Source organism: Schistocerca nitens, chromosome 1, assembly GCF_023898315.1.
Source record: "Schistocerca nitens isolate TAMUIC-IGC-003100 chromosome 1, iqSchNite1.1, whole genome shotgun sequence".
NCBI lineage: Eukaryota > Metazoa > Arthropoda > Insecta > Orthoptera > Acrididae > Schistocerca > Schistocerca nitens.
Window position 1 is genome coordinate 1,029,095,380 of NC_064614.1, and position 20,565 is coordinate 1,029,115,944.

General features: G+C 45.1%; 1 protein-coding gene across 1 annotated transcript in view; it reads left to right on the forward strand.

Annotated features, from left to right (window-relative positions):
* The first annotated feature begins 1,581 nt into the window (after positions 1–1,581).
* Positions 1,582–20,565, forward strand: part of LOC126196782 (UDP-glycosyltransferase UGT5-like) — a 106,056-nt gene continuing 87,072 nt past the window's right edge. The window contains exon 1 of the mRNA XM_049934591.1: positions 1,582–1,771. Coding sequence (XP_049790548.1) covers positions 1,589–1,771 — 183 coding nt within the window. The 5' untranslated portion in view covers positions 1,582–1,588. The remainder of the gene's footprint in view (positions 1,772–20,565) is intronic.

Here is a 20,565-nt window from a genome sequence, read left to right on the forward strand (position 1 = left end):
CAGGAATTACTTCTCACTATGGACAACGCAGTGGCCAACGGCCTTAATTTAACGACCAACAGTAGCTGCGTTTGCTTATAGTTGTCAGTGCTAACAGACAAGCAACACTGCGTGAAATAACTGCAGAAATCAATGTGGGGCGTACGATGAACGTATCTGGCGTTAATAGGCTGTGGCAACAGACAACCGACGCAACTGCCTTTGCTAACAGCTCGACATGATATACATAGCCTCTCCTGGAGTCGTGGCAATATCAGTTGGATCATAGACTACTCGAAAACCCGCTGTCTGATGAGTCCCGATTTCAGTTGATAAGAGCTGATGGAATGTTCGAGTGTGGCGCAAGTATCAACGAGGCACTGTGTAAGGTGGTGATGGATCCATAATGGTGTGAGCTGTGTTTACGTGGAATGGACTAGGTACTCTGGTCCAACTGAACCGATCATTGACTGGAAACGGTTATGTTCGGATCTTTGGGAACCATTTGCAGCCGTTCATCAGTTCATGTTCCCAAACATAGATGTCATGTAACCGGGAAAGCGTTGTCCGTAACTCGTTTGAAAGAACATTCTGGACAATTCGGGCGAAAGATTTTACCACCCAGATCGCCTGATACGATTTCCATCGAACATTTATGGGACATAATTGAGAGGACATTTCGTGCACAAAATCATGAATCGGCAACACTTTCGAAATTATGGACGGCTATAGGGACAGCATGGCTCAATATTTCTTCAGGGGACTTCCAACGATTTGTCTATGCCACGTGGACCTGTACTACGCCAGGCAAAAGTAGGTCCAGTGTAAAGTTGCCGTAATATGTGTTTAGCTGCGTGCCCGAATAATGTTTACGTTGTTGCTAGTGTATGAAATGTCGTCGCAGAATGAACCATTTCAAAACGCAATGTGTTATTAGAATCTCGTGCCACGAATTCATTAATTTAATTTCGTAACTGTCAGTTACAAAATCATTAATACATCAATAGTTTGAGTCTTTGTCTGTTGTACTTATTAACAGAGACGAAGAAGGAGAAAGTGGGGATCCCACAATATTGTGATGCTGATCCTCTTTCTATCGCTTCCCATGTATTTAAACACATCAGTAACTCCTATTTAGTAAACATACTATCAGTGACGAAAATTAGTTCCAATACCGCGAGGCAGACCTCTGTGGTACTGGATTACAGTTGATACTATGATACACATTTGTGAGTTCCTTTGGTGCAAATACTAATAAAGTATTTTAGTGTTTGTAGTACTTTTTAAATGTGGTCTTAGAGGTTTACACTCTCTGTGCACGGGTAAAAATGTAATAAACTGTATTCTGTTCAACTAACACTTGTTTATTACTAACTAACTTTCATTTTACCAGTAACAGATCTTAGCCAGAGACCAGTAACAATAAACAACTATTAGTGTGACAAACTGTTGTTTAGTTTTGACACTTAAATGTCAAGTTATTGTAGCAACTAGCGACAGAGGACTCCAATACGATTCCTTTTCCGTCACTTGCTGTTGTGTCTCGGTCACATAATCTGGATGAATTGGAACGCTGTGTTCCATTGGTTTATTCAGGTACGCAGCTGCCATGAGACTGTGCACAGTGCTAGCAGTTGTTCTGGTGCTGGCAGCTGGTGCATCGCAAGCGGCCAGGATTCTGGGCATCATTCCGACGCCTTCCATAAGCCACCAAACGCCCTTCCGCCTCATTGCGCTCGAACTTGCCAGGCGGGGACACCAAGTTACGGTCGTCACTACAGATCCAATAAGGGTGAGTACTGGAAGCAACCTGTTAATACCCTCTCAATTAGTCTGGAAACGTAGTCCAGTGGGAAGTGCTGTGACTCACAGAGGTTTGTTGCTACATTTCCGAGAGTTATCTCGCTAGAGGTTCGAGTCCTCCCGAGGGCATGTGTGTGTGTGTGTGTGTGTGTGTGTGTGTGTGTGTGTGTGTTGTTGTCAGCATAAGTTAGTTTAAGTAGTGCGTAAGTCTAGGGACCGATGACCTCAGTTTGGTCCCTTAGAATTTCACACACATTTGAACATTTGGATGATGACGATGATTATGATGATGATTGGTTTGTGGGGCACTCAACTGCGCGGTCATCAGAGCCCATACAAATTTCCAATCTGTACACAGTCCAATCTAGACACTTTCATAAATGGTAATGAAATGATGAAGACAACACAAACACACAGTCCCCGGGCAGAGAAAATCCCCAAACCGACCGGGAATCGAACCCGGGACCCCATGATCCAGATGTAGCAATGCTAGCCACTAAACCACGAGCTGCGGTCTAAACATTTGGAGTTATCTCACGTGGATCGAGGGTACGGTGGTATATCGACAGTCGTTTTTCTCGTACAACATTCTCAAATGGAAATGAAAGTGGGGTGTGACGGTACGAGTAGTCGTCTCGGAGAGCCAGAGCTGGTGGAGGTTGCATAACTGTGTCAGTGGTCAGCGCTAGGGCCAAGCAGGGCTGCCCGCACGTAAGCAGAGTGACCGGTGGGCACGATGTTTTCCTCGACGAGTTCATGCAGGCATGGATGACGTAGTTGAAGAATAGGCAGTAACGACTACAGTGAACGAAAGATGAAATGGATATTGTTTTTTCAAATAAACTGCGTTACAAATCTTACAAGCATGACACAATAAAACTAAATGCGTCATAAAAATACAGGGTTCAGACGAGCTCAGTGTAACTTCAAGTATGGTTCTACGATATGATTAATAACAGTTAAGGATTATGAATATTAGTATGGAAAATAGAAATTGTTAACAATTAAGTCATTGAAGCGATCACATCACATGTAGTGTCAAATGAAAGCTGATGGTGTTTCGAAACACTACAATAAGCTATATTTCAAAAGATACAGACGCTTTTATAAAATATAGATATCCAAATGTGCCATAGTCAGTGTGAATGCCGTATGAGTTACCTAGTTCCTCTCCTAATCAAATGTTCAAAAATGTGGATGAAATCTTATGGGACTTAACTGCTAAGGTCATCAGTCCCTAAACTTACACACTACTTAACCTAAATTATCCTAAGAACAAACACACACACACCCATGCCCAATGGAGGACTCGAACCTCCGTCGGGATCAGCTGAACAGTCCATGACTGCAGCGCCTTAGACCGCTCGGCTAATTCCGCGCGGCCCTCTCCTAATCCTCCCAGATAATGACTATAAATGATTATACATGTTAATGGCCCTAACTATAGTTTATATTAAAGTGTTAAAGTAAAATATTTGCATGAAAGAACAGTGGTAGATGGAGGGATGCTCTTTTCTCTACATGGTCAAGTGTCTTTCGTAATTTTAACGTAACTGTTTCGTATTGTAAAACAGATTGTGAGCATGTTTAGATATTTTGCTAGTAACTTATGTAATACTGTGAGGGTAATAATGCTGCGTTTATTCTAATAGTATGTCGACATATATGTGCAGACAGTGTTAATTATGAATTTTCATCATTGTTTTAACAATGTTGTGCCACAAATACTTTACTAGGCACGGCTGAGTAAAATTGAGACACCTTGCACGGCTAATGAAAGAGGCTGCAGAAACGGATAAGTTTGGGCTAGCCTTTCCAATTTACAAGTGCTGATGTGGAAGTGCTGCGCCAAAGGCATCGTGTAATTATCCTATAGTCCAGCACAGTATAGGGACTACAGTAGTGATATTGTTAATACAATGGAAAAGATGAGCTGCTGTGGCATAGGTGACTTGGTTTGCACCGAGTCTGGTCCAAGCTCCGGTCATGGCCAGTGCAGGTAAATTTCTTGCTGACTGTGTCTGCTCCTGCAGGCAGACACTGCTGCTGCCGTGAGCCATCTCATCCAAGCTAGGTTCGTGACGTTATTCTGCACACCCTGTCGTGTGCTGCCAAGCAGTCTCTAGTCTGCATTGCAAAGTGTCACCTTATGTTGCAGTCAGCACATTAGCAGAATCGCTGCTGACTTTGCTCCTCAGCTGCATGATGCTAGTAGAGGGAGAGAGCTGAAACTACGACACTCTAAACTGCTGCAAAATTTATTCAAGATGGCGTCAGTTGATGTGGCAACATCGCGCTGATGGCACCACCGGATGATGTGGGTTTTTCAGCTCCCCTCAGCCCTCTCCCTACTTACCCACCCCCTGAACTCTCACATCCCCACCTCCCATCTTCCCCTCCCCTCCCCCGCCTATGACTTGGCAAGAAAAGCTCAGTCCATCCTGAACCGTTGGTGTCGAAGGACATAGCGTGGTTCTCCCTTAATTCATGAAATTACGAGAGTTATGTAGGAAGAATTTTCCACTAGCACCTGAAATTGCCGAGAAAAGCTCAGGAAGGTGCAAGTATCACCCTGACCAGAAACTAAATGTCTTAATTACATAATTACACTGTTACAGATGATCAATCTAAAAAATCCTAAGTACAGCTACAGATCCAATATCAAGTGGCAAAAAATGGTAAAACAATCCTCGTCTACAAAAATCTAAATATATTGCAAAAAACGGCTCTGTCTATAAAGATCTAAACATACTGCGAAAAACGACACCAAAGATATCGCCTGAACTTCACCTATAAAGAACTTGAAGACAGTACACCAACACAGCTAACGTGCACAACTAATGGTGTCTACAGCAATACTTGCACTATCCTCTAACAGCTCCAATCAGATTCGTGGTGCTACAAAACACCGCTACTGCACTGCGGCCAGGGGCCGGGACCGCTGACAGTTCTGAACAGAAATACCGTTACTGGACTGTGCCGGGACCACTAACGGGTTACTGCAGTGACGCCCACCGCCTGCAAGGCCGCCGGAGGTCTGGTGGCCAAAGAGGCGATTACCACTGGCCTGGCAGGAAGGTAATTTTATTCTTAGGTGCTGCATTTTGTGGTGGACAGCACACTGTTAGTAGTAATAGGCTGAAATAATAATGGTTCTCCTTGCAGCCAAACAGACAGGATTGCAGCAACCTGTCCTCATCCACAATCCAGACTGACTGAGCTAGTTCACAATACCATCTCCAGAATGTGCTCTAAATTGTGATGTCATTGGTTTTCCCCTCCCCCTGACCAAGGCCAGTTGCCAGTTCAAACCTGTCGGGCTATTTATATATCAGCGCGGAATTTTGGCTGAGACTGAGTGCGAGGCGACTGGCGTAGTTCACAGTATGACCCCCCTGCCCCCACTTTCTACCGCCTCCAACTGGAAATTGGTGAAAACGTCCAGTCTGTGCTATGGAGGGACATAGGGTACTTTTTTCTCCTTATTTGGGGGAAGGGCAAGTGTTATCCCTTTGGAAGAATTCACAATGCCACATCCTGCCACCTGGTCGCAAGTAGACGTGTGTTGGAGGGGACTCTCTTTCTCAGTACTGGTACCTGAGGGGATCCAAAAATGTGATGTCACACGTTGTTCTTCCCTCGAAAATTATCAGGAAAATCTGAGCTGTTAGCGTGGAAAGTGGAACTGTTATCCCGTCGGTGGATACCCTAATCACATGCAGATAACAAAAACATGATATGCATCTAAATGCACAGCTAATGATGCAAAAATACTCCAAATATCGATAAATATTTTGTCTAAACTTCACTTAGAGATCATAGACACGCACCCTGTATACGGCAACTAGCACACTACAGGCCGTTTGGCTCAGAACTGTCCTTGAAGTAATGATATGTAACAGCTCATTGTGTCAGGTAGATGTGGCTGCTGTGTCGATCGAATTGCAGCTGGAGGCTGCTTCACAATCTCTGCTGATAGCTTCGAAGAGAAATATTGTTACTGCACCGCTCCAGGACCGCTGACAGGTTACCACACGTATTTTTTACGACGCATTTCTCTCGCGCGCTGGCCATTGAGGGCAGATCTGTCGCGTGAGCTACAGCAGCAGTTCCACACAATACTGCTCAGCCTCTCCTTCGCGCATCACTGTCGCAAGACAGAAGAGTCTGCGGGAAACATTTGTGCAGGAGGTATAGATCTACGCCCTGGGGAGCTACCTGCGAAGCCTTTAAGCCGGAAGGTGGCGCGGAAATTCCAAGTGCTGCAAGTTCTGGGGGGAGCGTCTGACAGGAGCGCCGTACCGCCCAGCTGAAGTTTCTTGCGGACCTAATGCATGTCCTCTCGTATGTCTGTCGTGAATTGAGGTCATATCTGATGCAAGTGTCGTTGAATATCATTCCACGTTGACCATCGTCCCGCAGCGAAGATTATCCGCTGCAAACCACCACACAGCATCGTTCACTGCCGACCATCATTCAATTTTCACTCCATCTCTCTGACGTCGCATTTTAAACAATATTCGCCCTAAGTTTGTCCGTGAATATACTTTCATATATCGGTAATTTATATACTCATCCTGATTGTTCTTTATTTTTGCGGTAGTGCATATAATCAGTGTTATTTCTTTGCAACAGCGAGTTTAATCAATGTCTGGAAGGCTGTATTTATTTTCGTTATTCTTTCTCTCTCTCTACAGGTGGCGAGTCGACTGTGCGTGAAGCATTTGCATTACATGCCTGTGAGCTGCTGCATAAAGTCTTATTAACAAATAGTGCACTATTCAGTAGCAAAAACACCTCGCACTTGTACTCGTTACAGTAATATTAGCAGACGCTATACGATAAGATTCTACCACGAATCCGCCTCTCATATATTGTTAGAGCTCCGACAAAAAAATCGGTATGAAATCTCGATACTAAATGGTCACATACGATATCTGGATTTATACTTAGAGTGTAGTCGAGATGTGACATAGCAGTAAGCGTCTGGAGGAGAACTCTTGGACGCTTCCCTAAAAAACTATGAGTAGGAGTGATATATTAGAGTCAATCACTACGCAATATGTCTCTTAACTGACATCTGTGCTCTAGACAGAAGCGATATACGGCGCCATGCCTCACTATGATCTCTGATCTCCTTTATATTTTTACGCTTATTGTCTTTATTTCTTCAAACCGTTCAAATACCCTTCCACTTAGGGAAGTTTTTTATGTTGCTCAATTGAGATTCTTATTGAAACTTTTCCCTATATTTAATTAAATTGTTCTGGAACTTGATATAATTACGACGAATAACTTACCTTGTTTTGTTACCTCTGACACTACCGAAAAAGACTTATCCTTGCGATTGTCACTTTAGAATACCTTTCCTTGTAAAACCACTCGTGTAAATAACTTTAGTAGGGATTCTATCCTTTCCGCTAAATGAATGTTCGTAACGAAAAATTTTATTTTTACTTCTTTCTTTATTTACTTTTAGTTCAATAGATTCAATACAAGCTTGAATTTTATCATAAACGAGTGACTCAAAATTAATCGCACATGAAACGGAAATAGGAAGGACGAAAACTTGAACACAAGAAACCCATATGCTACCACCACTTGTGACCTGAACTAAATTATTAGGCAAAACTCAGCCTCTTCAGTTGTCGGCCCACAGATTCCCACTAACTGTCCCCATTTGAAATGTCACTCATCGTTCTAACAAACAATGGAAGTGATCAGAATTCCCAACGACACATAAATCTAAATCTCCAATGAAACCAGCTCATCGACGACATTCCCAACAAATTAACTGTTCACGATATCAGTTAGATTACCAATCATCAATCTTTCCCCGGCGACTGTTACACACCATATCTAAATGGTGACTTTCCAACACACCATCTCAAATAGAGCTGTCCATAGGGGAAGAAATTTTTTGACACTCATATTACGATTCCATAGCTGTTAACAATTATTCTTTCTTCTGCGGCGTTCGTTGCGTCGTGTAGTGGCCAACTAGGTGGGATGGAATTTCCGGCGCAGTGAGCGCATGGTGAGTCTTTGCTGCAACTTGCTTCTACTTTCAAGAGCGGACGTTTGCTCGCTTTTCTACAACCTAACGACATACAACGGCGTAAGGCACATAGCAGTAATAAATTTACACCAATCTTCACTGTTTTAACGTCTTTCCAACCTCTAAATTAATATGTTGAAACGATCAAGAATTCGTGACGGCACGCAAACTCTTTTGTCCCGTTACAGATCCTTGGAAAAAATATGTGGGTTTTATTGGTGCTTATACATAGGAAGTGACTGACATGTGTTCAGATGTACGATACTTACAAAAACAATTATTATGCAGATAGGGTGATCGGTCTAGAGGAGCTGTAAAGAGTAGGTATTTGTGACACCACATATGCCGATTACGCAACATCAGAGCACAAATTCTGCCGAAGAAACAGCTACGTAATTGTGGACACCGATAAGACAATTTGAACAGACTATTGTAAGTGGATGACCTCGTATTGTAAAGAGATATAATAAATTTCTATGTCAAATCACAAGCCTAAGCGTGAACAAAGTTATCGGTACAGACCTCATAGATTTTATAAAGTCTCTAGACACGTGACTCTGAGCAGCTTTTAAATACTCCTTGGCTAAAGACCACTGCGTTACCAGACTGGAGGCAGCAATATACAACTACAATATACAACTATAGAATGTATCGTGTGTTTGACCCAGTGGAAGAATGCCATATGGTGTTAACTAACGAATAACTTCCAAGATGGCAGCAGGTTGTCTACTGGAGGTAGTAAGAATACTCGAACTTTCTGCATATAGTTTTAATTATCTTTTAAATGAAGATTATTGACACTGACTCCAACAAAGACGGCGTAAGTGTTACTCAGAAATGTTAAATTAAAGCATGAGAAGCATACTTCTCTCAATGCCTGACGCTGTTCTCCACGATACCGTCAGATGAAGACATAGCCGAATTCGGATTAGTACTCATAAACTATATTTCACACAACAGAAGATCAGTATGGTAGATCACGGTTACTGTTGTAATCGAATCATTAGGGGTTGCCGAAATGGCGCCCACCCACCAGTCCATATCTCATCGCTACTGGGTGTAGTTGGTCATGTCCATCACTGCTGAATCGTCCAGGGACGATGACAGCTCCATTTGACATCCAGCAAGCTTCTCTCGTCTTAGTGCACTGGTTTTAAAAATATTTGAAACATTATTGCTTATAAACCCGATTTCTCTTTTCCAGGCACTGCTGGCTATTGCCGGCCGGAGTGACCGAGCGGTTCTAGGTGCTACGGTCTGGAGCCGCGCAACCGTTACGGTTGCAGGTTCGAATCCTGCCTCGGGCATGGATGTGTGTGATGTCCTTAGGTTAGTTAGGTTTAAGTAGTTCTAAGTCTAGGGGACTGATGACCTCAGAAGTTAAGTCCCATAGTGCTCAGAGCCATTTTTGAACTGCTGGATATTGCTCTTAAGTAAATTAGTGTGTTGTAGAACCCTATTTTTTCCCCTCTCTCAGTCCGAAATGGATGGGGTGGTAGCGTGTTCGTCAGACATTTTACTGCCGGGGGTCTGTTGCGCGATGTTGAATCAAGACTGGGAGACATGCTTGTTATTTACGGTTTCTAACATTGTAAAATGCCTAGCGTTTCTCAGAGATTTTCAATGGTGTGTTAAGAATACTGGGAAAAAGCCTCGTGGGAGTAATTACGACAACGCAAAGGAGAGACCTAACTGGTGGTTGTACAGATGTCTAAAGGCTGTAATGTATCGAGCAGGCGTATGATAGGTGTTTGAAAGGGTAGTTATCCTATATGACCGAAAGTGCTTCCATCTTTACCCAGATGTTGTTTTGCGTCATCAGTACGAGTAAATGCCATCCTATGTTTAGCACACGTACACAAAACATGACACATGTGAGAGAGAAGTAGTAAATGCTAAGACAGGTAGATGTGAGATCTAAAACACAACATGCAGGGGAGATATGGATGATGCGTAAAGAGTCACCCATACTCCTGACAATGAGGTCGGATAATCGGTTATGGAACTATATCCCTATAGTTTATCATTATTTGTTGAGCAGACTTAGACTATTAACTATTAAAGTTTTTCGTATATGTATCCTTAAAATCATTCTGGAACTTGTCTACTGGGGAGTGAATATTGATACCATCATATGGTACTGGTTATGACTCCTAAAATTGTAATACATTTTTAGCTGGATGTGTACATGACGTGGAAGACTGTAGTTTTAATGGGTTATTTGGTAATGGCAGGATGTAACATCTCGATACTCTACTTAAAAAAAAAGACAATCAAGAACTGTAATGGTTTATAAAACCATGCGCCAGACATGTGGTATTCCATGCTGCACATTCAGATGACTGTCTATTCGTCATAAGCAAACCAGTATGGGAAATTCTAGTGGAAGTAAACCTGAGAATGCAAAGAACAACTACACATCTGCTCAGGAAGGTCTGGTTGGTTGCAATATAAAATAAATTATGCCTTCCTCGTATCTTCCGGAGCCGTTGTTTGTCGAGCAGGCGTATTAAAATTACTGAATATGTAAGTGTAAGACAGTTCCGCAGTTTGTCTATTGGAGATGAGTAATAGTAGCTCAGATGGAATAGATCGTGATGTCTTTTCTGATTGTGACTTTTAAAATTCGAACAGATCTTATGCTTTTGACTGGATGTCTGCATGTTGTGTAACACTGTAGTTTTAATGGATTAGCCGGTAATGGTAAGTTGCAATACTTTGATACTCTACTTTAAAAAAGGCGATCAGGACCTATAACGATTTACAAAAAAATTGTTGTGTACCTTTCGTTTTAACGTAAGAATCATTTACACAAAGCATCTTACTGATAGCCGAACTTATGGTGGAATTCGGAGCTACACAGCAGGATGATTGAAATGATCACATATGCCCATGTTACTTCTTATAGGATCAAGACTAAGAGACCAGCTTTCTTATGATCTCGTAGCTACTGTTGACAGAAGCGTCATCTTTCAAGATCCGTTGTCGGGGAATGAAGACTCCTACGCCATCTGTTGGTGTTCTGTTAAGTCTGTACATTGTGCTGCCCTCTGCAGCGGATATATTTCGAGTAACTGTAAAAGGACGTGTGAGAATAAAGGTGTGTGTGAGCAGAAGTTTTACTGTGTCCTTGATTTCACTAGTGTGTAGCAACATTTTGGTGCCGAAACCCGGGAGAACATGAAGAGATAGAGTGCTACTACACATTAAAGAGGACTCGACGCTGGCGGAGAAGGTTTTGAGCGACTTCAATCTCAAAATCCGGTCACGTCACGCCACGTTCAGCTCACACAGATAAGTTGCGGCATTGCTCTGAAACTGTAGCAAAGGACACTGCGGGGCGATTGATTTGTATGTGATGTTACTTGGTGCATGTTTGTTGGTGGCAGAGCAATAGAGGGCAGTTGGCGTATTATTTGCAAGGCACAAAGGGGACTTGCTAAAGTATTGGTAGACTGCAGCGCCATCTGTTAGCAACAGCGACCACTACTAAAGGTCGCGGGAAGTTGAAAACTGCACGGTCGCGCCATCTGTTGAGAACTACAAACACCACTAGGGGACTGCTAACGGTTCACACTCCAGGACAGCGCCATCCCTTAGCGATAGCATCCAACTTGATCTGAACGCACTCTCGCGACAGAAAGAAAAACCACCAACTCACCATGGCAGAAGCAGTAGCTACGAACTTGGGGAGGCTGCGCCGGAAGTGGACGACCTTGCGATCGAATGCGACGCGTTTCGTCAGCCAAATAAACGCCTTCGATGGTTCTACAGCTGCAGAAGAAGTAGAACACTTCCAGGAACGCCTACAGGAAACATTAGAAGAGTTGAGCCGACTCAACGATACAATACAGGACTTGCTGGATGACTCTGAATACGAAGCCGACACGGAAGCTTGTGAGGAATATACTGATAAATTGCAAACGCGCCCTCCGAAAGGCGAAAGGCCTTCTAGGAGGAGCGCGCTCAGGGGACAGGAATGCGACGTCAGCGGCTCAACAACACGCCTGTATGGACATAAAATTGCCTACTATCAAACTGCACGCATTCTCAGGGGATATAGAAGCTTGGCCTCGATTTTGGGAGCAATTCACAGCTTCCATAGACGAGAATCCGATGGTGTCAACAATGAACAAGCATGTATTCCTCCGTGGTTACCTTGATGGAGAACCTAAGGACTTGGTCGATGGCATTGCTGTTACAGCTGATACATATGAGCAGACTAAGCAAATTTTGAAATCCAAATATGGGGATAGGAACAGAATTATCCAAAGTCACCTGGATTTCTTGGAGAATCTTAACACTTCGACTTCAGGCAGTCCAGAGGCTCTCAACTCCACCTACATTGAGTGCCATAAGCGCATCCAAGCACTACGAGCTCTAGGAGAAAATGTGGACTCTTATGGGAGAGTGCTTGCACCCAAACTTCTTCGAGCCTTTCCTGAAGAAATTTGCAAAAATCGGCTTGTTCATGCCCGAAGGCAAAAGATTGAAGAAGGGAACCTCACCCACCTTATGGAGTTCTTAAATGAAGAGGTGGAAGGAGCTATCAACACACGCAAAATTCGTGGAGATACTGTACCACACGAAAATTACGTACCAACAGCATCTGCCTTCCATGTAAAGGTTAAAACGAAGAGGGACAAGAAGAAACAACAGAATTCAGAGCCTTTCTGTGTGTATTGCGGCGAAAGAGGGCACTGGGGCCAAGACTGCCAAAAGATTGCAAGCTTGCAGGCAAGAATCGACGCCCTCAAGACAATGAACCGTTGCTTTCTATGCCTGAGACGTGGCCACAACAGAAATCAGTGTTTCAAACGGGGAAAGGCGTCCTGTGCGAAATGTAAGGGGGAGCATCACATTTCTATCTGCAGTAGCCATACCACAACAGTAAATAAAATTGAAACTATAACTTCTAACTTCACATACCTGCAGACTGCTCGTGTGAGTATCACAGGACCCACTGGTAAGAGCAAACAGACACGTGCCATCCTGGACACAGGGAGTCAATCGAGTTTCATTCACCATTCACTGATCGAATCTCTCCAACTAAGTGTCATTGGAAGCACTACTCTCGAGATAACTACTTTCGAATCCAATTACAGTTCATCACTCTCAAGGAAGAAGGTGCAGTTTAATATGATGGGGTGCTCCACTAATTCCCGCATATCAGTAACAGCCTTTGAAACCACAAATAATTTTTCACAGCAACCAACAGTGCCACAAGATGTAGGAGATATGGCCTTGAGGGGTGGTACACCACTCGCAGATCCTAAAGGAGACACTGAAGATCTACCTATTGAGATCCTGATTGGAGCTGATTATTACTGGAGAATCGTGACTTTGGAACAACCAATCAAGGTATCACCATCATTGGTTTTTCTCCCAACAATCTTTGGATATGTTCTCAGTGGAAACAGATCTAGCACCACCGTCAACAGAGCAACTGTCAACTTTATTCAGGGCAGCTGCAGTGATATATCTGATGAGTCAGTGCGCCGATTTTGGGACCTGGAGACAATCGGGATAACAGGAAATCAAGAGCGAGCATTAAAACCCATGGAACACCCTATTTATCAGGAATTCCGAGAATCATACTGTGTGGAATATGGTCGCAGAGTTGTATCTCTGCCTCGAAAGAAGGATATGCCTCTCTCCTGCAACCGCACAACTGCTGAAGCGCGTCTTCGCGCCTTACGACAAGCTGTTAGGAGAGTTCTTCACTCTTGCCTACCATGCAAGATAATACACAGTCGCCGGTATGAAGAGATGGAGGCCCCACTACCACTGGACAGAGTTCAGCCTTCAAGACCATTTGCAGTAACAGGCATCGATTTTGCCGGACCATTACATGTCAAATCTGGACATCAAACAAAAAAGTCCTACATGGTCCTATTCACATGTGCAACAACACGGGCCATTCATATTGAACTTGCAACTGACATGTCCACTGACAGATTTTTGATGGCCGTGCAACGCTTTGCAGGACGTAGGAGCCTACCAGTCACTGTCTACTCAGACAATGCTACAACATTCCATGCAGGCAACTCAGAACTGGCAGAGCTTTTCAAAACCATGCAGCATACTGACGTACAGCTCTACTGTGCGCACCATGGAATCACTTGGAAATTCATACCACCACGTGCGGCTTGGTGGGGAGGCTGGTGGGAACACATGATAGGCTCAGTCAAGCGCTGCCTGAGGAAAGTTCTTGGTCGCACCCAGGTGGATGAAGAGAGCTTAAACACCACCTTGATCAGCATAGAAGCCGCAATAAACTCACGACCCATCACTCAAGGAGAGAGTGACACTGCACTGACGCCAGCTCACTTTCTAAATGGTGGGAAATTAGTAACAATTCCATGTGGGCCAGAGCCAGCAACTAGAAAGGACCTTGCCAAGGAGTTCCGACTCAGACAAAAGGTCAATGACGACATCTGGCGCAGGTGGAAGACAGAATACCTCCTGCTGCTAAGACAATATCATGAGGTGAAGGGATACCCTTCGCAGAGGAAACCGAGAATTGGAGAGGTTGTTCTGCTCCAAGAAGACAGCAAACCACGGCACTTGTGGAAGAGGGCTGTGGTAGAAGAAGTGCGGCATGGCAGAGACAGTAAAATACGGTGCATCATCCTTCGCCAGCCAGATGGTATGAAGATCTGTCGACCGGTCCAGCTGGTCATCCCCCTCGAGATGGACCATGGTGGGGAGGATGTCGGGGAATGAAGACTCCTACGCCATCTGTTGGTGTTCTGTTAAGTCTGTAAATTGTGCTGCCCTCTGCAGCGGATATATTTCGAGTAACTGTAAAATGGACGTGTGAGAATAAAGGTGTGTGTGAGCAGAAGTTTTACTGTGTCCTTGATTTCACTAGTGTGTAGCAACATCCGTCATGACTTCACTACATAGTGCTAACGTCAGAATGGTGGTACCTACGATTCGTCTTCGAATCAGTAATTATTTAGCGCGTACATAAAATGTTCCATGGCGTGTTACAATAAAATAAGAAATTTCATCAACAATCTGAGACCCTTACTAGTTGTTTTAATGGCTGTAGGCTACAGTTATAACAAGAGCTGCTTCCATAAAAGTCTATTTTTTACTGATCCAGTGCTTACATACGTATAATTCCGAAGAAATATTAGACATAGGAGAATTCATTCGCTTAGTAAGGAGTGTGTTACAACGAAAAACGAATCACTGCTACGAAGTCGGTCAGCGACCTTTTAGAACCCATTGGTTGGTGATAAGTCTTTATCTTCTTCATAGGAATCAGAGTCTGAGGCTGTCTTGTGATATATCGCTTGTAATGTAACACTACATACGTTGCCAGAAAGCTTTTCTTTAATGAGTCCCATCACGACTGTATACATGACCAAAGTTACTGCGTATGGGTCTCACAACGTTTTTTTATCTTCTAGTACAATCGACTTTATAAAATACACTCCTGGAAATGGAAAAAAGAACACATTGACACCGGTGTGTCAGACCCACCATACTTGCTCCGGACACTGCGAGAGGGCTGTACATGCAATGATCACACGCACAGCACAGCGGACACACCAGGAACCGCGGTGTTGGCCGTCGAATGGCGCTAGCTGCGCAGCATTTGTGCACCGCCGCCGTCAGTGTCAGCCAGTTTGCCGTGGCATACGGAGCTCCATCGCAGTCTTTAACACTGGTAGCATGCCGCGACAGCGTGGACGTGAACCATATGTGCGGTTGACGGACTTTGAGCGAGGGCGTATAGTGGGCATGCGGGAGGCCGGGTGGACGTACCGCCGAATTGCTCAACACGTGGGGCGTGAGGTCTCCACAGTACATCGATGTTGTCGTCAGTGGTCGGCGGAAGGTGCACGTGCCCGTCGACCTGGGACCGGACCGCAGCGACGCACGGATGCACGCCAAGACCGTAGGATCCTACGCAGTGCCGTAGGGGACCGCACCGCCACTTCCCAGCAAATTAGGGACACAGTTGCTCCTGGGGTATCGGCGAGGACCATTCGCAACCGTCTCCATGTAGCTGGGCTACGGTCCCGCACACCGTTAGGCCGTCTTCCGCTCACGCCCCAACATCGTGCAGCCCGCCTCCAGTGGTGTCGCGACAGGCGTGAATGGAGGGACGAATGGAGACGTGTCGTCTTCAGCGATGAGAGTCGCTTCTGCCTTGGTGCCAATGATGGTCGTATGCGTGTTTGGCGCCGTGCAGGTGAGCGCCACAATCAGGACTGCATACGACCGAGGCACACAGGGCCAACACCCGGCATCATGGTGTGGGGAGCGATCTCCTACACTGGCCGTACACCACTGGTGATCGTCGAGGGGACACTGAATGGTGCACGGTACATCCAAACCGTCATCGAACCCATCGTTCTACCATTCCTAGACCGGCAAGGGAACTTGCTGTTCCAACAGGACAATGCACGTCCGCATATATCCCGTGCCACCCAACGTGCTCTAGAAGGTGTAAGTCAACTACCCTGGCCAGCAAGATCTCCGGATCTGTCCCCCATTGAGCATGTTTGGGACTGGATGAAGCGTCGTCTCACGCGGTCTGCACGTCCAGCACGAACGCTGGTCCAACTGAGGCGCCAGGTGGAAATGGCATGGCAAGCCGTTCCACAGGACTACATCCAGCATCTCTACGATCGTCTCCATGGGAGAATAGCAGCCTGCATTGCTGCGAAAGGTGGATATACACTGTACTAGTGCCGACATTGTGCATGCTCTGTTGCCTGTGTCTATGTGCCTGTGGTTCTGTCAGTGTGATCATGTGATGTATCTGACCCCAGGAATGTGTCAATAAAGTTTCCCCTTCCTGGGACAATGAATTCACGGTGTTCTTATTTCAGTTTCCAGGAGTGTATCATTGTGCACACAGACTCTGCAACCGTTCCTCTCAGAAGTATTAAGCTTCGATATTACCGGATTTGTGATTCTGTCATCGACAATATTGTGATGTCGGAGCTCTAACGATATGTGAGGGGCAGATTCATGGTGGAATCTTAATGTGCAAAATATGCTGATGTTATTATAACGAGTACAAGTATGGAGTGGTTTTGCTACTGAACAATGCTCTCTTTATTAAGGAGACTGTATGCAACAGCTCACAGGTTGTAACATAAACGCTCCAGGCGCTGGTGGCTCATCAGCTGTGGTGAGAAAGGATAACGAAAATAAGTACAACGTACCAGACATTGATTAAAGTCGCCTGCTGAAGTGAGAGAAACATATTATATGTACTATAAAAATATTATTATATGTACTATAAAAATAAAGAACAAGCTGGATGTGTATATAAATTAGCTATGTCGCACTGCCTCCACAATGAAACCATATCCCTGAGGTCGTCAGGGATCGCTTCCACCCACTCTGGCATCTCCGACTCTAAAGACGGGGATTCAGGGCTCGAATTAGGGTGACAATTGTTTAAATTGTGACGTCAGAGGGGGTGGAGTGAAAACTGAATTATGGTCAGCAGTGAATGATGCCATGTGGTGGTTTGTGGCAGATGATGTTCTATGTGGAATGATGGTCAATTTGGAATGATGGTCTTTGACAGTTGCACTAAGTACATCAGACGCCGCCCTGAACTTGTAACACTCGGGATTTCCGCGCGTTCATCGGGATTACGCTTCGCAGGTAGCTCCACTGGGCATATAGCCCATGCACAAGTGTTTCTTATGTCTTGCGGCAGTAATACGAGCCGGACCGAGCGAGGTGGCGCAGTGGTTAGCACACTGGACTCGCATTCGGGAGGACGACGGTTCAATCCCGTCTCCGGCCATCCTGATTTAGGTTTTCCGTGATTTCCCTAAATCGTTTCAGGCAAATGCCAGGATGGTTCCTTTGAAAGGGCACGGCCGATTTCCTTCCCAATCCTTCCCTAACCCGAGCTTGCGCTCTGTCTCTAATGACCTCGTTGTCGACGAGACGTTAAACACTAACCACCACCACCACCACCACGAGCCGGAAAAATTGTGTGGTATTTGGCAGAGTTGTCACTGCAGCTCACGCGTAAGACCTGGCAGCCATGACTAGCGCGCAAGAGAAATACATCGCCCGCATCTCGTGGTCGTGCGGTAGCGTTCTTGCTTCCCACGCCCGGGTTCGATTCCCGGCGGGGTCAGGGATTTTCTCTGCCTCGTAATGGCTGGGTGTTGTGTGATGTCCTTAGGTTAGTTAGGTTTAAGTAGTTCTAAGTTCTAGGGGACTGATGACCATAGATGTTAAGTCCCATAGTGCTCAGAGCCATTTAGAAATACGTCGGAAATAAGTACAAGACAGCAGGTTTAGGCTTATCACACGACAATCCGTTTGCAGTGAAAAGAATAAACTGGATAAATTTAAAGATATTTTCGAATGATGTGAAATGAAACACTTCATAAAAGATGTTTATGATGATGATCTATGGGTATTCCAAGATCTATTTGCATTGCGTGCTTGCAAAATGTGGCAACCTGATAGCAGTCCCTTCGCAGTGCAGTATCGGTGTTTCTGCTCGGAGCTGTCAGTGGACGGCATCTGTACAATACCCCGAGATCGTGGAGAAGCCTCCAGCGGCAATTCGGTCGACACAGCAGCCATGTAAATACCTGACATAACGAACTGTTACAAATCGATTACTTTGAGGACAGCACTGAGCCAGACGTCCTGTAGCGTGCCATTTGCAGCACATAGGGTGTGTGTTTATGGTATCTAGATGAAGTTTAGACGAAGTTTCTCACGATATTAGCAATATGTTTGGATTTTTAGCTGTGCTTATAGGTGTATGTGATTTCTTTTTATGATTTGTACATAATTAGGGCATGCCCCAACAGGATAACACTTGGATCTTCCACACCACCAGCTCAGCTTTTCTCAGCAATTTCCTAGGGGCGGAAAATCCATGAATTCACAATTTCGAGACCCGTTAGGCAGCGGTATTGTGAAAGACAGGTACTTCCACACACACACACACACACCCATGAGTGCAATCGGAAAAAAGTGGATATGGGACACGGTGGAAAGTGGAAGATGTGGGATGATTTGTGATTTCATCTTCTAACTGGATAACACCGTAACTTCCCCAAAAATGATGAAATAAATAAAATTCCAACCTATGTCGTTTCACACCAGTTCCCAGGTGGTGGGGAGCTGGGAAGGGGATGGTGTTTTGGAAAATTGAAAATTTGTGGTAAGTTCCTATGGGACCAAACTGCTGAGGACATCGGTCCTTAGGCTTGCACACTACTTAATCTAACTTAAACCAACTTATACTAAGGACAACACACACACCCATGCCCAAGGGAGGACTCGAACCTCCGATGGGAGGAACCGCGTGAACCGTGGCAAGGCCCCCAGACCGCGCGGCTACACCGCACGGTGGTGATGTTCTGTTATGGGGAAGAGGAGGGGGCGGTATTGCGAAGTAGGCCAGTCAGTCTAGAGATGTGGGAAAGGACAGATTTCTGCAACCCCATCTGGAGGGAGAATCATTATTAGTTCAGCATATTACTACTATCCGTGTGCTGTCCATCACACACTGTAGCACCTAAGAATAATATTGACCAGCTAAGTCGGCGACAATCGTCTTTTGCACCGCCATGGCCCCGGCGATAATCACAGGCCGCGGGCAGCCGTGCAGTGACTTGGTAGTGGTCCCGGGTCAGTGCAGTAACGGTGTTTCTAATCGAGTGTACTAACGGTGTTCTATAGCATCACGCATCTGCACAGAACTGTCAGCGGAGAGCGCAAGTGTACAGACTTCATTTTTGGTCCGTCTTAGCCGTATTGGCTTACTGTTTTCAAGGTCTTTGTAGGTGGAATTTAGGCGAAGTTTTTAGTATCGTTTTTCACAATATGTTTGGATCTTTATAGACGATGTTTGCGGTACCTTTTTTGCAGTATGTTTGGATCTTTATAGGCGAGGATTGTTTTACTGTTTCTTGAATATGTTATTGGATCTGAAGCTGTGCTTTTGATTTTTTTGTAGATTGATGAACTGTAGCAGTGTAATTACGTAATTAGGGAGTGTAGTTGCTGGTCATTGTGATACTTGCACCTTCCTGAGCTTTTCATGGTAATTGTTGGCAGTGTTGAGAAATTGGAATTTGTGGTAAGGTCTTATGGGACCAAACTGCTGAGGTCATAGGTCCCTAAGCTTACATACTACTTAATCTAACTTAAATTAACTTACGCTAAGGACTACACTCACACCCATGCCCGAAGGAGGACTCAAACCTCCGACGGGGGGAGCAGCGCGGACCGTGACAAGACGCCCTAGATGGCGCGGCTACCCCGCGCGGCCGGCGGTGTTGGAAAACTATTCCTACATAACATCCCAAATAAAGAAAGAACCCCCTCCCCCCACCCCACTACATCCTTTCACACCAACAGCTTAGCTCAGACTGAGTTTTTCCTGCCAATTTGTAGATGGAGGATGGGAGGGGTGTGGAGGAGGGAGGGGTGGGAATGGAAATGGGAGAGGTGTGGGGGCAAATGGAAGGAGAGGAGAGGGGAAAACGCCTGAGATCATCCAGTGGCGTTTTCTGTGCGACGTTGCAATATCTTGAAAACATTTGGCGATGATGGAGACTGTCCAAGCTTCGGCTCTCGCCTCTATTTGATGCTTCAAGCTGTTAGGCCATCTCCTTGCAGGCCATGTACAGCTTACACCCTGACAGCATTGACTTCTTCAAGTATCATAATGACATCTGCAGCTGACGAACAATAAATGAATATTT